The sequence below is a fragment of the Hemiscyllium ocellatum genome, chromosome 10, assembly GCF_020745735.1.
Source record: "Hemiscyllium ocellatum isolate sHemOce1 chromosome 10, sHemOce1.pat.X.cur, whole genome shotgun sequence".
Lineage (NCBI taxonomy): Eukaryota > Metazoa > Chordata > Chondrichthyes > Orectolobiformes > Hemiscylliidae > Hemiscyllium > Hemiscyllium ocellatum.
This window is the reverse complement of record NC_083410.1, coordinates 108,807,293-108,825,790: the sequence shown is the minus strand read 5'-3', so window position 1 is coordinate 108,825,790 and position 18,498 is coordinate 108,807,293. Positions and strand designations below refer to the sequence as shown.

Here is an 18,498-nt window from a genome sequence, read left to right as displayed (position 1 = left end):
ATGATCATGGCTGATCATCCACGTCCGTCCCTTGTTCCTGGTTTCTCCCCATACCCTTTGATTCCTTGAACTCTAAGACCTTTATCCAACTCTTTCTTGAAGATATTTAATGTCTTGGGTTCAACCACTTACTGTAGAAGAGATTAAATAACGTGTTCAGGTAACGTACCTATCGGAAAATGGTGAAGCATCTTCTCCTTGTAAATCTTATGGTCGCTTTCCAAGAAAACGCAGAAGATAATCCGGTCAACCTGGAAGTAAATACACCAGACTTAATTTTTGTCAATGTCATTTTCATAAAGGGAATTGGATACATAGATGAAGGGGGGAAAACAAACAGGGCTATGTTCTTTTAGGTGGGGAGCAGACATTTACAGATACTTAGGAATTGGGCGACAGGTTTAGACAGTAGATTTGGATTGGCTCAGGCTTGGAGGGCTGAAGGGCCTGTTCCTGGGCTGTAAATTTTCTTTGTTCTCTTCTTCTCTCTCTTAAATTAATTGGATAGCATTTTCAAAGAGCCAGTACTTGCAGAATGGGCCAAGTGGCCACTTTCCGCACGGTATCACGCTGGAATTCCAAGACTGGGAAGGGAAGTGACTTAGACATATCACTGGAAAGACAGACATGTTGCTTAACCTTCTCATCTCACATTCATGAGGATACATATAAGAATGCCAAATTTCAACCAATCGCAACAATTTACACTGCAGAAGAAAAGCATGCTGATTGGTTGGCAAGTTGACCATATCATGGCCACTGATTTGCCTGTGTTTTACAGATGTTAGAAGGGGGATTTACAATTGACCAATTTCATAAACCTTTCTGCTATATGAAGTCAGTTATAGGATGGGATTCAGGAAAGTTATAACATACTTAGAGATAAAAACCAAAAGATCTGTAAATTGGAAACAAAAACAGAAGTTGCTGGAAAAGCTTTGCAGGTCTGGCAGTAACTGTGGACAGACATCAGAGTTAACGTTTTGGGTTGTTTCTGAGGAAGGGTCATTGGACCCAAAATGTTAACTCTGATTTCTCTTCACAGATGTTGCCGGAGCTGCTGAGCTTTTCCAGCAACTTCTGTTTTCTGTTTGTTGCATACTCTCGAGATGCTCTGTTGGAAATAGATGAGTCAACATTTGTTAAATTATCCATCAGTAACACATTGCATCATCTTCACATTTTACGCAAAATCTTCACTGCTTTGGATAAGTTAAATTCTTTGCAGACTTGTGGATCAACACACAACTTCTGCCTGTGATATATCGAGTAAAAAGAATCACTGCTTTTCGGACAAGCTTTGAGGAGAGTTGGGCTCTGGTCTGGTTTGCTGGCAGCAAGACTGAGGTAGAAATGGGAAGGAAAAGTGCTGATGGCAATAAGGATGGCAATGGATGGAAAGGGGAGAGCTTTTGTGGCACAGTGCTAGTGTCCCTGCCTCAGAGCCAGGAGATTTGGGTTCAAGTCTCACTCCAGGTCTTGATGGTCAAGCAAGGTATGTTCATCACATGGCCAAACAGGCTGACTATCAAGTTCTTTCCAACACAGAAGAGCAGGACAATCCCTTCCTCATCGCACGCCACCAGCCATTAGCTACAGTCTGCCTACATTTAAAGAGTCCACAGGCTCTTGCCACGGGCTGTTCTTGTGGTCAATCCCCTCCTCACGTCAAGAAGCTCTGAGAAGAGAGGCTGGAAACAGACATAAACAAATAATGATCGCGAAGGGGATTAGTAATCAAGAGGAAACTTGATAATAGTCCAAATGCGGAACTCTTTACTTCACAGGCATCGAGAAGATAAACCATGATAAACAAATAAAGGAGAAATGAATAGAACAGATATGTTATTCGGGTTAGACAGTGAAGTGTTAGAGGAAGCTCATATGGAACATTAATGGGTTTGTTCAGTGGAATGGTCTGTTTCTATGTTGTAAGCAATTCGTTCAGTTCCCGATTGGTTTCATTCACTGAGGATTACAACAGATTACCCAGAGGCAACAAAAACGATCCTCTGGATAATTTATAAATAATTACTAGTAAGTTCTGTAATGCAAATAGTATACGCCAATACTCTGGCACACCAAAACCTTGAACATAATACATCACTAAGAAACACACATTTTTAAATATCCTTTTACAACAGATTTATGAGCTTCCCTGTATTTTTATTCAGTCTTAAGCATAGTAGAGCTGCAGAACAATCTCATCTGAAATATTCCAAGGCAGATATCCAGCTCAAATAATCGTGTCACCTGATATCATTAATCAGACACAGCTTCATTTTATTTTTGGTTCTGACAGCAAATAATATTCCCTAATTAAACAAAAGAAACTAATAATCAGATAATCAGCCCTAGCTCAGTCAAACACTGTAGAGTCTGTGGGGATTACAACAGATACAGGAATTAGTTGAAGTGAGTCCTGAAGGCATCCATCCTTCAGAATATTTATTTCTGCTCCGACTCGCAACTTGGGTGTGTGAGCTGTGACAAATGATAAACTCAAGAATGAAATGAGCTCCACAGAAAGAGTGGAATGAGGTTGTTCAGTGTTTCTCAGCAAGTACAGACTTAGTGGCACAGCCACCATTTGTCTTCCTTGCTACTGTCTTGAAGGGAGATACAAGTGATGCATGTTCGGAATATTGAAAGGGTCTCATTTTCCATACTTTACAGTGAAGGGGAGCTGACACAACAGAGATAATCCTGTATTCAGCAAACCAGAGCCAGGGTGGAGCAAGATGAATGTATGTGGTCGAATGATGAATGATAAAATGAAAGGAGAGGCAATGTACATGCAAATTCGACGAAGAAACAAGGAATGTATTAAGCCCACAGCAACACTATTAATATTTAATATGTAATTTCACATCCGATCTGTTACTTCCAAAGGAGTCAATCAAGAGCAGCTATTGAGAAAGGTGTCACTAGCACAAGTTCAGTTTGTGTGAACGGAGGCTACAGACAACAGTGACTGCTTAATACTGATACCCGAAAATACTCATTAGCATGAACTCATCAAAGTGATCTTCTTCAGGAGTGCAGTTCACTCCAGGGTCACATTGTCAGGGTTCCCAGCAGTGAGAAACAAAACACTTCTGTCAACGGGAAACTTGTCAAAGAGAAGCTGTTGTTTCTCCACTGTCGTACAGGAGGAATAAAAGGCTGATTATCCCATTTTAATATATCCACCAGCTACCAATCTCCTCGGTTTTCAATTATTAATTACACGGTAGATTAAAACCAGGGTATGAGCATTAGACAAGAGTGAAAAATTGCTCGTCTGACTTCATCCCCAATAATGAGTGCAATATGACATATGGTGCATATGCTCACACTGTTAAACTATCACAGACTGGCAATAGTGAAATGTAGCTTCCTACTTACAGTGTGAAGCTTAATTCTGTCATATCATTTGGAGAGGAATCAAACAGAAAAGTGGCTGCTCTTATACCTCAGCTACCTTCCTGCACTGTTCCCACACCCCAAGTACCCAAAGGTCCATTAACGTCAGTCTTGAAAATCAGCACCCCTGGGGGAGAGAGTTGGAAAGGTCCAAACTCCTGAGGGAGGAAACTGCTGTTTATCTCAGCTCCCTTATCTCGAAACTGAGACAGATTCTCCAGGCAGAAAGAAATGTCAGGAGGAAAGGTTAACTCTGTTTCCTCTCTCCCCACAGAGGCTGCCTGACCTGCCAGACTTCTCTGCGTGTTTGGTTGAGGATAAAACATCCGCCCAGGAGTTGCTGCCTGACAAACCCCTGGAGAATTTTAATCGCTTGATGAGATTGCCACCAAGTCTTCTAGGCCCTGGGAACACACATCTAGTCAACACGAGTTCATCAACGCACCGTTCTGTCTGAGAAAGAAGCAAAATCAAAATGATACTGGTCTACAGTTGCCCTGATAGGACATATTGCTTGAGGTTTGATTGCAACATCTCCACAGTTCCTCCATTGCTAGTCTCTGAAGTATATACCAACAGCAGCACCAGTCTTAAGACGCTGCAAGGCACCTTTCTTAAAAGGTTTAAGGTGGTGGTTTCCAAACTGTGCTTTGCAAACCCAGTTAGAGGTGGAGAAAGGGCAAATAGGGTTGTGACTCCCAATCCACACCCCCTCTCATCCTCTGACAATGCACCCTACACTGGTACTGAAATTCAGGCCGTGCTCTTGTCTTACTCTCACCTGTCAGTCTCTCTTCACAGGGATTGGGCTCCTGTTCATCTTGGAGCCTTATCCAAACCATGAACCATTTGAGCAGCACGGTGGCTCAGTGGTTAGCACTGTTGCCTCACAGCACCAGGGACCCATGTTCAATTCCAGCCTCAGGCGACTGTCTGTGTGGACTTTGCACATTCTCCACGTGTCTGCGTGGGTTTCGTCTGGGTGCTCTGGTTTCCTCCCACAGTCCAGGTTAAGGTGGATTGGCAATGGGAAATTGCCCATAGTGTCCAGGGATGTGTGGGTTAGCCATGGGAAATGTGAAGTTACAGGGATATGGAGATGGGCTTGGCCTGGGTCTGAGTGGGATACTCGATGGGCCAAATGGCTTCGTTTGTACTGTTGCGATTCTATAGTGAACCCAGCGGTGATTCCTCTGCAGCTGAGCTCAGTCACATGACTCACCTGCTGCAAACCAATCTGGGCCCTGACATTTGACCCCTGATGACCCTCACCGTGCACTTAGAATTTGCTTCCTAGCCAAGAACAATGAGATGGAGTGGGTCAGATGAAGTAATGGACTGGTCAGTACATAAAACAAATTTTTTACAATATCCTTTAAAATCACAGATGTTCATATTTATGTGCTGCACTATATTTTTAATTTTATTATGCACTTTAATATTTTTGTTCATGTCTGGGGTCACATTAATTTTCAACGATTAAAATGGATTTGTTTGGAAACTAGCTTGAGAATTGATTGTTTGAGGTATATAAATGGGCGAAAAAAAAATTCCACTCATTATTCTTGAGGTTTATGTGCTGTTCCTGTGTGCTGAATGAGCTAAAAACAGAGAGGAACCTCGCCTCCCTGTGTTCTCTGACTGTGATAACTACATCGAGGTTCAGAGGGATTCCACAGGGGTAAATACAAGGCAAAAATGCTGAAAATCTATACTATTTACTGTCAATTCTATGAGTGGTTGCAGCTGAGATTCCTCTGCAGAAAAACAGGACGTTGGTTAGGCCACTTTTGGAATACTGCATTCAATTATGGTCTCCCTGCTATAGGAAAGATATCGTGAAAAGGGTTCAGCAAAGATTTACAAGGATGTTGCCAGGGTTGGAGGATTTGAGCTAAAGGGAGAGGCTGAGTAGTGGGCCTTTTTTCCCTGAAGTGTCAGAGGCTGAGGGGTGACCTTACAGAGGTTTATAAAATCATGAGGGACACGGATAGGGTGAATATACAAGGTCTTTTCCCCAGGGTAGGGGAGTCCAAAACTAGAGGGCATAGGTTTGAGGTGAGAGGGATAAGATTTAAATGGGATGTAAGGGGCAACCTTTTCACACAGAGGGTGGTCTGTGTATGGAATGAGCTGCCACAACATTTGAAAGGCATCTGGATGGGTATATGAACAGGAAGGGTTTAGAGGGATATAGGCCAAATGCTGGCAAATGGGACTAGATTAGTTTCGGATATTTGGTTGGCATGGACGAGTTGGACCGAAGGGTCTGTTTCCGTGCTGTCCATCTCTATGACTCTGAGTCTGTGCTGCTTCACAGCACCAGGGACCCAGGTTTGATTCAAGCACATTTTGCCCATTCTCCCTGTGTCTGGGTGGGTTTGCTCCCACAGTTCAAAGATGTGCAGGTTAGGGTGGATTGGCCATGTTAAGTTGCTCATAAGGTCCAGGGATGTGCAGACTAGATGGATTAGCCATGGGAAATGCAGGGTTAAAGGAATAGACTCGGGGCGGGGGGAGGGTCGGGGGGAGGGTGGGGTTAGTGGGTCTAGCTGAGATGCTCTTCGGGTGGGTCGGTGTGGACTCGATGGGCCAAATGGCCTGCTCCCACACAGCAGGGATTCTATGATTTGATTTGGTGGGAGAAACCACCATTTAAAACAGAGATGATAGTATTTGGACCTCTCTTCCTGAAAAGACAGTGGAAGATGACTCTGAATATTTTTTAAGACAGAAATGGATAGATTCTTAATAATCAAGGGGCTGAGACTTCTTTGAGGGGGAGGGGAGTCAATGGGAATGTGGAGAAATCAGACCAGCCTTGATGTCACAGTAAGGCAGAGCAAAGACAAGGGCCCGAATTGGCTCCGTTGTTCCTAGTTTGTACGTTTATAGTTATGACCGCATTCAAGGTTCAGCTAGTAACGGATTTGTGAGGAAAATCCATCCGTAGTGTTTTACCATCGAAAGTGTCAGATAAACTAATTTAACCATCAAACCCTCATGCCAATTCCAAGGCATTATTTTTATATGACTGTGGTTGTACTTACAGTAAAGAAATTCTGTAATGATTAGACAATGTCAGCTTCCAACGTATTGCCATTAACTTAATGAGACCCTGAGGACCTTCTACTTGTTTTGCATGGTTTAAATACTTAAATAATAAGATGATTGCACCCGACTGCTGGAGTCAGAACAAGGTTATGTATCATTAACATACAGCAGTCCATTGAGTGATCATTCTAATATTACCATTAATTTCGAGGTTTGTTAATAACATTTCTGCTTTAAAAAACACTCGATACTAAAAGAGAGCGGATGTGGAGTGGGGTTAATGGGTTAAGACGAAAATAAATTATGATTTGATAGAACTCAAAAGAGCACATTTAACCATATTAACTAAAATTAATCCAAGCTTGGAGTTTTAGTTGTAAATCATTATATTACCCCAGACCAATTGAAAACAATCACTGACTCCATACGATGTTATCAGCCTCTTGAGAAATGTCAGTATTCTGTAACAAACATCCAATGGTGTGCCTTGTATTACCATGCCAGACAATTAACAACCGGAACAATCCACTTTAGTTCTTTCTGGGGTGGGTAGGGGAGGAAGTGGGTAGAAGTGAAAGCTGTTGCGTTTGTGTTTCTTTTCGTAATAAAAATTCCTTATAGTTTGGATCATAGTTCACCTTTAAGGGGTAGAATTGGTCCTCACCAGTTGGGGCAGAATGGGCTTGTCGAAACACAGAAAATAGGCCATTCAGCCCTTGACCCTGCTCCACCATTCAATATGATCATGGCTCAATTACCGAATCCCAGCCTCTCCCCTCATACCCCCCTGATCCCTTTAACCACAACAGCTATATCTACCTGTGAGGAAGGCATATGGTGTACTGGGCTTTATTGGCAGAGGAATTGAGTTCCGGAGTCCTGAGGTCATGTTGCAGTTGTATAAGACTCTGGTGCGGCCTCATCTGGAGTATTGTGTGCAGTTTTGGTCGCCATACTATAGGAAGGATGTGGAAGCTTTAGAACGAGTGCAGAGGAGGTTTACCAGGATGTTGCCTGGAATGGTAGGAAAATCTTATGAGGAAAGGCTGAGGCACTTGGGGCTGTTCTCATTGGAGAAGAGAAGGTTTAGGGGAGATCTGATAGAAGTGTATAAGATGATTAGGGGTTTAGATAGGGTAGATACTAAGAACCTTTTTCCGCTAATGGAGTCAGGTGTTACCAGGGGACATAGCTTTAAATTAAGGGGTGGTAGGTATAGGACAGATGTTAGGGGTAGATTCTTCACACAGCGGGTTGTGAGTTCATGGAATGCCCTGCCCGTATCAGTGGTGAACTCTCCTTCTTTATGGTCATTTAAGCAGGCATTGGATAGGCATTTGGAAGTTATTGGGCTAGTATAGGTTAGGTAGGATTCGGTCGGCGCAACATCGAGGGCCGAAGGGCCTGTACTGCGCTGTATCCTTCTATGTTCTATGTTCTATGTACCTCCGTCTTGAAACCATGCAATGTTTTGACCTCAATCGCATTCTGTGGGAGTGAATCCTGCAGCCTCACCACTCTCTGGGTGAACAGCCTTTCACACCCACAATCTCTGCCATTTGGAAGGAAAGAGAAGCAAATACATGCAAGTTCCCCTCCAAGCCACTTGCCATCCTGATTTGGAAAAATATCGCCATTCCTTCAGCGTCGCTGGCTCAGAATTGTGGAACTTGCTCCCTAACAGCACTTGGACTGTAGTGTTTCAAAAAGGCAGTTCACCGGCACTTTCTCAAGGGCAACTAGCAGTGAACAATAAATGCTAGCTGTGTGTACATCCCGGACAGATGACAAAAAAAGCTACGGACAGGCAATTAATTCTGGCCAGTGAATTAAAAAGAATACAAAGTTTTGAACTTTAATTTGGAAATGAGAGGTATATGGGAGTCAGAATGTCGGCCATGTTTCTCTCTCTGTCTCCACAGGTTCTGCCAGACCTGCTGACTGTTTCCAGCCTGCTCTCTTTTTATTTCAGTTTTCCAACATTGGCAGTAGTTTGTACAGTTTCCACTCTATCTGGGAACAGGGAAAGGTTGGGTGGGATGGGGGTGGAGGGGCAGGGGTGTTGCACAGAAAGACATAATTCAAAAATGTTCAAAAGTTGGCATCGGTTAGATATTTTGAGGGAGCCATGTTGGAATAGTTATGCAGAGGAATAAAGCAAGTTCTGGACAGTAGCCACCGACAGCTGAACCAAACCTCTCCTGCCTCTATCCTGTGTCCCATCGAGTCCCATTCAGAATTGGAGCAGGAAGGGCAGAGTTTGTGGAGGGTCACTTGGCTGGAGGAAGCTGCAGGGTTAGGGCTCGAGAGTGTGGCGCTGGAAAAGTACAGCAGGTTAGATAGCATCTGAGGAGTAGGAGAATCGATGTTTCAGGCATAAGTCCTTTATCAGGCTCATTCCTGATGAAGGGGGCTTATGCTCGAAACATCGACTCTCCGGCTCCTCGGATGCTGTTGTGCTTTTCCAGTGCCACACTCTCGACTTTGATCTCCAGCATCTGCAGTCCTCATGTTCTCCTGCAGAGATAATGCTGGCTAAATGGTTAATGTAATGGGAGGATATCTCTAGGCAACTGTTTGTGAAGTTGGTCTAACTGAGAGATGAATTGTATTAAAATGGCTGCCAGATCTGGTCAATTAGATGATTATATTTTATCCATCTCAAATTATTTCAAAGTAAAATACAGTTCATTAAGCAAGTAATGCAAATACACGACTAATTATAGATCAGCTGGGGAAAAAAAACAATTTTTATCCAGTATTTCATATGCTTGAGGGGAAAACAAATTTAGCATTGCTTTTCATTTGTTTTAATTACAGTGATCTATTAAATATTATCTGTGACAAATGTTTCTCATTTTTTCCATCAGTACTAATTAAAACTGCAGGAACACACCACATTAACAAAGTGCTGTCTAATTGTATTTATAGTTCTTTCCAAATGGAGACGATAAAGCAAAGTACAAGAAAGTATTTCATTTTCAGTGCGGTACTCTGTCTTAACTGTTTCCAGGTTCCTTTATTGAGAAGTTCATATTTTACCATTTAAATGTAGAGTTATCTCACCCCAATTCAACTTATGTGAGTGGAGTGGTCCCTTAGAATAAAGAAAGAGAGTTAACGTAATTAACACACACACACACTTTGGTACTGGGGAGCACTGAGGGTTGTTGGACTAAAGGATAGTTACAGAACAAGGGCTGACCACGCGTTTTAGGTGGTTGTGGAATGTTTTCATGTGGGTTGTGTATGGGTGTGTTCTAGCTGGTCCTTTCTGGAGAACATTTAGATCCACTTTAGTAAATAGACTGCTGCTATTTCGGGTGTAGGTTTGCTCACTGAGGTTTGATATCCAGACGTTTCATTACCTGGCTAGGTAACATCATCAGTGGTGACCTCCAAGTGAAGCGAAGCTGTTATCTCCTGCTTTCTATTTATATCTTTCTCCTGGATGGGGTTCCTGGGGTTTGTGGTGATGTCATTTCCTGTTCGTTTTCTGAGGGGTTGATAGATGGTATCTAGATCTATGTGTTTGTTTATGGTGTTGTGGTTGGAGTGCCAGGCCTCTAGGAATTCTCTGGCATGTCTTTGTTTAGCCTGTCCCAGGATAGATGTGTTGTCCCCTAAATGATATCATCTGCCTTGCAACACGCATCACAACACTTTTCACTGGAACAGTCCATCTTCCGCAACTACACTGGCACCACACCCCACCTTTTCCTCCGCTACATTGATGACTGTATCGGCGCTGCCTCGTGCTCCCACGAGGAGGTTGAACAGTTCATCCACTTTACCAACACCTTCCACCCCGACCTCAAATTCACCTGGACCGTCTCAGACTCCTCCCTCCCCTTCCTAGACCTTTCCATTTCTATCTCGGGCGACCGAATCAACATGGACATCTACTATAAACCGAATGACTCCCACAGCTACCTAGACTACACCTCCTCCCACCCTGCCCCCTGTAAAAACACCATCCCATATTCCCAATTCCTTCGTGTCCGCCGCATCTGCTCCCAGGAGGACCAGTTCCAATACCGTACAGCCCAGATGGCCTCCTTCTTCAAGGACCGCAGATTCCCCCCAGATGTGATCAACAATACCCTCCACCGCATCTCCTCCACTTCCTGCTCCTCTGCCCTTGAGCCCCGCCCCTCCAACTGCCACCAGGACAGAACCCCACTGGTTCTCACCTACCACCCCACCAACCTCCATATACAGCATACCACCATTTCCGCCACCAGGGATATATTTCCCTCCCCTCCCCTATCAGCGTTCCGAAAAGACCACTCCCTCCGTGGCTCCCTCGTCAGGTCCACACCCCCCACCAACCCAACCTCCACTCCCGGCACCTTCCCCTGCAACGGCAAGAAATGCAAAACTTGCGCCCACACCTCCTCCCTTACTTCTCTCCAAGGCCCCAAGGGAACCTTCCATACCCGCCACAAATTCACCTGTACTTCCACACACATCATCTATTGCATCCGCTGCATCCGATGTGGTCTCCTCTATATTGGGGAGACAGGCCGCCTACTTGCGGAACGTTTCAGAGAACACCTCTGGGACACCCGGACCAACCAACCCAACCACCACGTGACTCAACACTTTAACTCTCCCTCCCACTCCACCAAGGACATGCAGGTCCTTGGACTCCTCCATCGCCAGACCATAACAACACGACGGTTGGAGGAAGAGCGCCTCATCTTCCGCCTAGGAACCCTCCAACCCTCCAGTTTCCTCATTTCCCCTCCCCCCACCTTGTCTCAGTCAAATCCCTCGAACTCAGCACCACCTTCCTAACCTGCAATCTTCTTCCTGACCTCTCCGCCCCCACCCCACTCCGGCCTATCACCCTCACCTTGACCTCCTTCCACCTATCACATCTCCATCGCCCCTCCCCCAAGTCCTTCCTCCCTACCTTTTATCTTAGTCTGCTGGACACACTTTCCTCATTCCTGAAGAAGGGCTTACACCCGACACGTCGAATCTCCTATTCCCTGGATGCTGCCTGACCTGCTGCGCTTTTTCAGCAACACATTTTCAGCTCTGGTCTCCGGTATCTGCAGTCCTCACTTTCTCCTTGCAGAGTACTGAGCTCATGGTAAATTTTTTGGCAGTGCAGATGAGCAGAGAGATCTTGGTGTCCATGTGCATAAATCTCTGAAAGTTGCCAACCAGGTTGATAGGGGTGTTAAGAAGGCATATGGTGCATTGGTGTTTATTAGTAGAGGGATTGAGTTTCAGAGCCATGAGGTCATGCTTCAGCTGTACAAGACACTGGTAAGGCCACACCTGGAGTATTGTATACAGTTTTGGTCACCGCATTATAGAAAGGATGTGGTAGCTTTGGGAAGGGTTCAGAGGAGATTTACCAGGATGTTGCCTGGTATGGAAGAAAGATCTTATGAGGAAAGGCTGAGGGAACTGAGGCTGTTTTTGTTGGAGAGAAGAAAGTTGACAGGTGACATAATCGAGACGTATAAGATAATCAGAGGGTTAGATAGGGTGGACAGTGAGAGCCTTTTTCCTCAGATGGTGAAGGCTAACACGAGGGACATAGCTTTAAATTGAGGGGTGATAGATTTAGGACAGATATCAGGGGTTGTTTCTTTGCTCAGAGAGTAGTAGGGGTGCGGAACAGCCTGCCTGCAAGAGTAGCAGAGTCGCCAATGTTAAGGGCACTAAAATGGGCATTGGGCATACATATGAATAATAATGGAACGGTTAGGTTAGATGGGCATCAGATTAATTTCACAGGTCGGTGCAAAGGGCCTGTACTGCGCTGTGATGTTCTATGTTTTGCATTCTAAAAAAAAGTCACAGATTACATCCGTAACTACATGTGACTCAAATGAATCTTTATAGTCCAGCTCAGAAGGTGTGCATTTTGCAACGAGTAACTCACCTCCTGACTCCCCACACCCAGTCAACAAGACACAAGTCTGGAGTATGGGAATGGCATACTTTCCATTTGACTGGATGTATTTGTATCCATTGACACTCAAAGAAACTCAACACCATCCAGAACTCCGAAGTACAAGGGCAACAGATACAATGGGAAAGCCACCAACGACAAGATCCTTCCCCCAAGCCACTCACCATCCTGACTTGGGAATATATCACTGCACTCCTTCATTGTCACTGGGCTTAAACTCAGGAACTTCCTCCCAAAAGGCACGATGACTGGACCTATACCAAACAGACTGCAGTGGTTCAAGAAGGCAGCTCACCATCACCTTCACAAGGGGAATAAATTCCGGCCCAGCTAATGACACCAACATCTCATGAAGAGCATAAAGTAAAACCCTCCAAAGTTGGAGACTTGTGTAGGAGGATGAAGCTGCAGAGCCCTGGGTCTCTGCTCCTTGCTTTGCTGCTCTGTGGCTGGGAGATAATGGAGGATCAAGGGCAGTGGAAAATCCAGCTTACTGCTTTCTGACACAGCCTGGCCTACCCTTGTACTTACAAAATGTATAACCTACGCGTGGGAACGGATTACAGTCTTGAGAAGCTTACAGCTGTCACTGCAAACACTTGAGAGTGTATAACCTTTTTTGACACATAACCTGAATTCTTTCATAGAGCCAGAGAGTTGCACAGCACAGCAACAAACTCTTCAGTCCAACTTGTCCATGCCGACCAGATATCCTAAATTAACCTAGTTCCATTTTCCAGCACCTGGCACGTACCCCTCTGAACCCTTTCTCTTCATATACCCATCCAGATGCCTTTTAAATGTTGCAATTGTACTAGCCTCTACCACTTCCTCCGGCAGCTCTCAAATTCTGAATGGACCACTCAAATTTTAAATGTTAATGTTGACCTTGCTCTTTGTGCACCTTCTCTGAAGCTGTAACATTGTCTTCCTCACTTTGTGCTATTACCCTAATGCTCTTTGTATGGTATGATCTGCCTGTACTGCACGCTTGCCAAAACCTTTCACTGGACGTAGGTATATGTGACAATAATAAATCACGTCAATCTTATTCCACAGACACTCAACCTTCTGCATGAAAAAGATGCCTCTTGGGTTCCCTTTATATCTTTCCCCTCTCACCTTAAACCTATGCCCTCTAGTTTTGGACTCTCCTACTCTGAAAACGATAGCTATTTACCCTAACCATGTTCCTCATGATTTTTATAAATGGTATAAGGTTGCCCCTCAGCCTTCGACAATCTAGAGAAAATAGTCCCAGCTCATCCAACCTCTCCCGTAGCTCAAACCCTCTAAGCTTGGCAACAACCTTGTTGTGGCACGGTGGCTCAGTGGTTAGCACTGCTGCCTCACAGCACCAGGGACTTGGGTTCAATCCCTACCTCAGGCGGCTGTCTGTGTGGAGTTTGCACTTTTTCCCCCTGTCTGCGTGGGTTTCTCCCACAGTCCAAAGATGTGCAGGTTAGGGTGAATTGGCCATGCTAAATTGCCCACAGTGTTAGGTGCATTAGTCAGAAGGAAATGGGTCTGGGTGGGTTACTCTTCGGAGGGTCGGTGTGAAGGGCCTGTTTCCACAGTGTAAGGAATCTAAAAAAACACTTGACTGCACCCTTTCAAGTTTAGCAATATCTTTCCTACAACAGTGTTATGAACCAAACCTCCTTAAAATATATCAAAAAACTAGCCTGAACCCTAACTTGTTCCTATTTTAAAGGTAAATGTGAGGTGCTGTGTTCCAGGTGCGATTGGTCAAACTACTTGAAATTAAGCAAAACACAATTTATTCAAACACTATCATTAAAATACAACAAAAGGAAGAGGAATTTGGAATAACAACTCTAATGGAAAATTTAAGAGTAATAGATTATGAAACAACTAAACAGTAACTGTTCCAATATAGTAACATCCCATAAACACACCCTTGGCGAAATATAAACTCACAATACAGAATGGCCCACACATAACTCCAGCAGCAGGCAGAGAAGCCCCCAGAGATGGAAAGAATGGCTTTCACTTCTTAAAGACCTCAACAGTGACTGCTGCTGAATGTGAAAACTAAAACTCTTGGTTCTGTGGGTGGGAGCTTGACCACACCCATTCAGGCTGCTTCTATTGTTCCAACTTTAATAAAAAAAACACTCAAGGCTTCACAAATTGTTTATCTTCTCGTCGACTGCTCAGCATCTGTCCTCCAGTCACTATCTAAGAGAAACTAGGACAAAACACCCCTCTTAAAGCTACAGCATTGTCACAGCAGGGCGACCAGAATTGAACATATTATGCAAAAGTGGCTAAACCAATGTCCTGTACAGCTGCAATATGACATGGCTTTACAGTGCAAAACTCTTAGCAATATTTTCTGTGTCACGTCTGGATTATGAGCAGTTCAGAGATGGTGCGTTTGGGCCAGTTCCAGGATTGAAGAAGCTGTTTTATGAGAGAAAGTGAATCAGTTTGGGGCTATACTCATTGGAATGAGAAATCCTCCTGTTGAAACATGTCAACCAACTCCTCTCATTTTCTTAAGCAGTTCATGGGTTGTTCTGCCCATTTCATATCACTGAGTAGAAGATGTTTGAAATTGAAAAACGTCCTCATCAGCTTCTACTTATGATAGTTATCGCAATATAGCCCTGTATTTGCCAATCCCTCATAACATCAGACAAGGGACCTGAAAGCGTAGTCTTCAGGTTAAGGAAGCATACATCAAGAGCCACGCATTCTCCCATTTAAAGTGACGCTATTTTAGCTTTATTTAAAAGCACTGGGTGGGGGAGGGGGGAATGAGACTGGGAGTTGGACAGAAGTAGAAAGAGGGTTAGATAGGGTGGACAGGGAGAGCCGTTTTCCAAGTATGGTGACGGCAAGCATGAGGGGGCATAGCTTTAAATTGAGGGGTGATAGATATAGGACAGATGTCAGAGGTAGTTTCTTTCCTCAGAGAGTAGTAAGGGTATGGAATGCTTTGCCAGCAACGGTAGTAGATTCACCAACTTTAAGTACATTTAAGTCGTCATTGGATAAGCATATGGACATACATGGAATAGTGTAGGTTAGATGGGCTTCAGATTGATATGACAGGTCAGCGCAACATCGAGGGCCCAAGGGCCTGTACTGCGCTGTAATGTAATGTTGTAAGAAGCAGTTTTTCATTTCACTCGAAACTAGCTCCCTTCAAGTGGGAAATAATATTGGTGAGGGTTACTGTGGGAACAACGTGGGAGCCAGGAAAATTATATTAAAGCTCAATTATTCCTTTGCATTTCAAATTAATGTGTGAAAGTTTGCCATTTTTGTGCAGCAGGAATTAGGGAAGTGTGTTCACACTTGCTTGGTATCCTCATCTCAAGCTCGTTAGCAGCAGGTCATTTATTTTCTCTTGGGGCAGTTTCCTGTAGCTGTACCAAGTCACCAAGTTCCAGATGACTGGAGAACTAAATTAATTGCAAAGTGAAAATGCAAAGATAAACAAAATGCAAAGTCCAACGATTCCACTACAGTAACAGTTCGGCAAAGTTCTGTGGAAATATTATCCCTATTTCATAGGTTTTAGTACTGTCTTTCTAAGCCAAGCTTTCTCCCTGAAAGCGATGCCTTTGTCATACAATATGAAGCAACAGAACGTTGAACTATGTACAGCAGTAGCAGTGGAATACAAATTAGACTTGTCCAAACTACTGTAGTCAGATCGCACCTGGATTTAGCTAAGTCACCCTGCATAGACACAAGGGAGGCATTTAAACACTTGAGGTAGTGCAGGGAAAGGTCATTTGGCTGGTCCCTTGTGTTCAAAGTCTGAATTATGAAAAACGTTTGGAGAAAGCTGAGATTTTCAGACTCAAAGGCAAATGTCTGAGAGAAGATATTATAGAGTTGTTGAAGATAGTTAAACAAAGAAAGACTCACATTTATATAGCACCTCTCATAGCATAAGGTTGCACTTTACAGTTAATGATCTCTGAAGTGCAGTTACTTTTGTAATATTGGACACATGTCATGCAACGTAACACACAGCATGCAGACATACAAGTTGTGATATGATCATACTGGATAACTTGTTCTTAATGAAAGAGATTGAAGGATAACTATAACCAGGCCTTACTACAGAGAATGGGAAAGGTATACCTGGATATTGTGCCAAGCTGAACAGGGATGTACAAGATGGGAGCTGATGGAGATATTAATTGCCATGTCAAGTGGATTTTATCCCAGAGGAGTGTGAGATGATGCATTTCGGGGAGATCAAATATTGTAAAATAATACACAACTGATGGGAGAGGACTGAGCGGTGTAGAAGGTCTTGGAGAGAGCATCCACAGATTCTTGAAGGTAGCATGACAGATTGTTGTAATGGTTCATCTTCTATAATGTGGTTTGATACCACATTGTAAGTTCAGATTCAAAACTGGCTGATCGTGGTGAAGCTAACGTCAAGACTGTTTTTAGGTTGCAATGTGAAAGTAGCACTATTTATTATGTGCTAACATGAAATACTGCTGTACACAGTCATCATAGATATACCAGGCTCTTTCTTTTAGTTAAGGACTAATCTACCTTCTCTGTATGTTCATGTTCACATGCTCTTTGGACTCTCTAACGTTCTAGTCTATTATAGTATTATAGTCTTCTAGAGTGCTTCACCTCCACCCACCCTGTGCTATTTATGCTCAGTGACATCATTGCAAGGCTGCTCCATGGTCCTGAATCCCTTACACAACAGAGCTCAAGAGTTCACAGGCTCAAAATTGGACTTTCTAAATTGACCCACAACCAGAGAAATCAGGCCTGATAGAACCTTGGTCAAACTGAACTGAACAGGAGCCAGCAGTTATCGGCTAGAGAGAACAATGAGAACCAAAGGTTACAAAAGTTCAAGGGCAACCAGTTACAACCAGCCTGAGGCTTGTGTATTGAAGGAGTGTCATACAGACTTTCTGGCATCTTGACTGCCTGAGGATATGCACTTTACACCTTCTGGCATGGCAACAGTGAAGCGTGTTGCCGCGACCCCATTGGGTGATATGAATCCAGCTCATGGCTCCATTTGACGAAAGGCCACAGAACGTTCTGGAAGGTCCAGTGTGTGGAGGGATAAAACATTCACGCCCGAAATCTATTCCTTGGTGACGAACCAGAAGTTTCACAGCAAAATTTGGGGCAGACAACCATGTGGCAACCCAAGAAGACCCAGGAGAAGATCCACCCTGACCTGCAAGGAGCCATCTTTGTTGAAGAGAACGAGCGCCACATCAGACAAGAAGGAGATTCCAAAGGCCCAGCTCAAACACGTGGGTCATTGCAGATAATATCCTCTCTCAGGAGGATAGAGAGTAAATACTGTGGGAATTTGGGAAATGCCCACACAGCATTTTAATAAGGAACACTTTGATAACAAAATCGAATTTAACTGCAAACTGAATTCTGTGTCCCATTGTCCCACAAGAACACTTGGTCAAGTGTTTTTAAGACATAAGCTGGTCAAAGTGTCAAGCTCAGACAACAGACCTATTATGGAGGTACATGTAATATCCTCCTTTATTAGCTAGTACAAGAGCAGGGAGGTTATGTTGGCACTGGATGAACTGTTAGTTAAGCCAGAACTTGAGCCCTGGGTGCAGTTCTAGTCACCTCACTGCAGAAAGGACCTGACTGCACTTGTGGAGGTGCAGAGGTGATTTACAAGGATGTTGCCACGATGGAGAAAATGCAGTTGTGAAGAAAGATTGGATTGGCTGAGATTGTTCTTCCTCGAGCATGGGAGACGGAGAGGAGATTTGATTGAGGTGTATGAGATTGAGAGCGGCTTGGATGGAATGGGTGGGAAGGGCGCAGAGCAGGATTTAAAGTGGTTAGTAGAAAGATTTGACGGAGATTAGGAAAACATCTTTGGCCTTGAGTGAGATTGGGGTTGAGAACTCAGAGCCTGAAAGGCAGAATCCCTCGACTCATTGACAAGCTGCTTGGATGTGCACCTCAAGTGCTACAGGACTACAGACCAACCCTGGGACAGTGAGATTGGGCTGGTGGGTCACTTAAGGGCTGGCACAGACACGATGGGCCAAGTGGTTTCTTTCCGTGCCAGAAAGTTTCTATCGGATCCACTT

At 44.1% G+C, this 18,498-nt stretch overlaps 1 protein-coding gene across 3 annotated transcripts in view; it reads right to left on the bottom strand.

The window, feature by feature from the left end:
- The window catches only part of LOC132819895 (ADP-ribose glycohydrolase MACROD1-like), a 960,330-nt gene that overhangs the window by 92,057 nt on the left and 849,775 nt on the right, over positions 1 to 18,498 (bottom strand). For all 3 annotated transcript variants that reach the window (XM_060831849.1, XM_060831850.1, XM_060831851.1), the window contains exon 10: positions 170 to 251. In XM_060831849.1, coding sequence (XP_060687832.1) covers positions 170 to 251 — 82 coding nt within the window. The remainder of the gene's footprint in view (positions 1 to 169; positions 252 to 18,498) is intronic.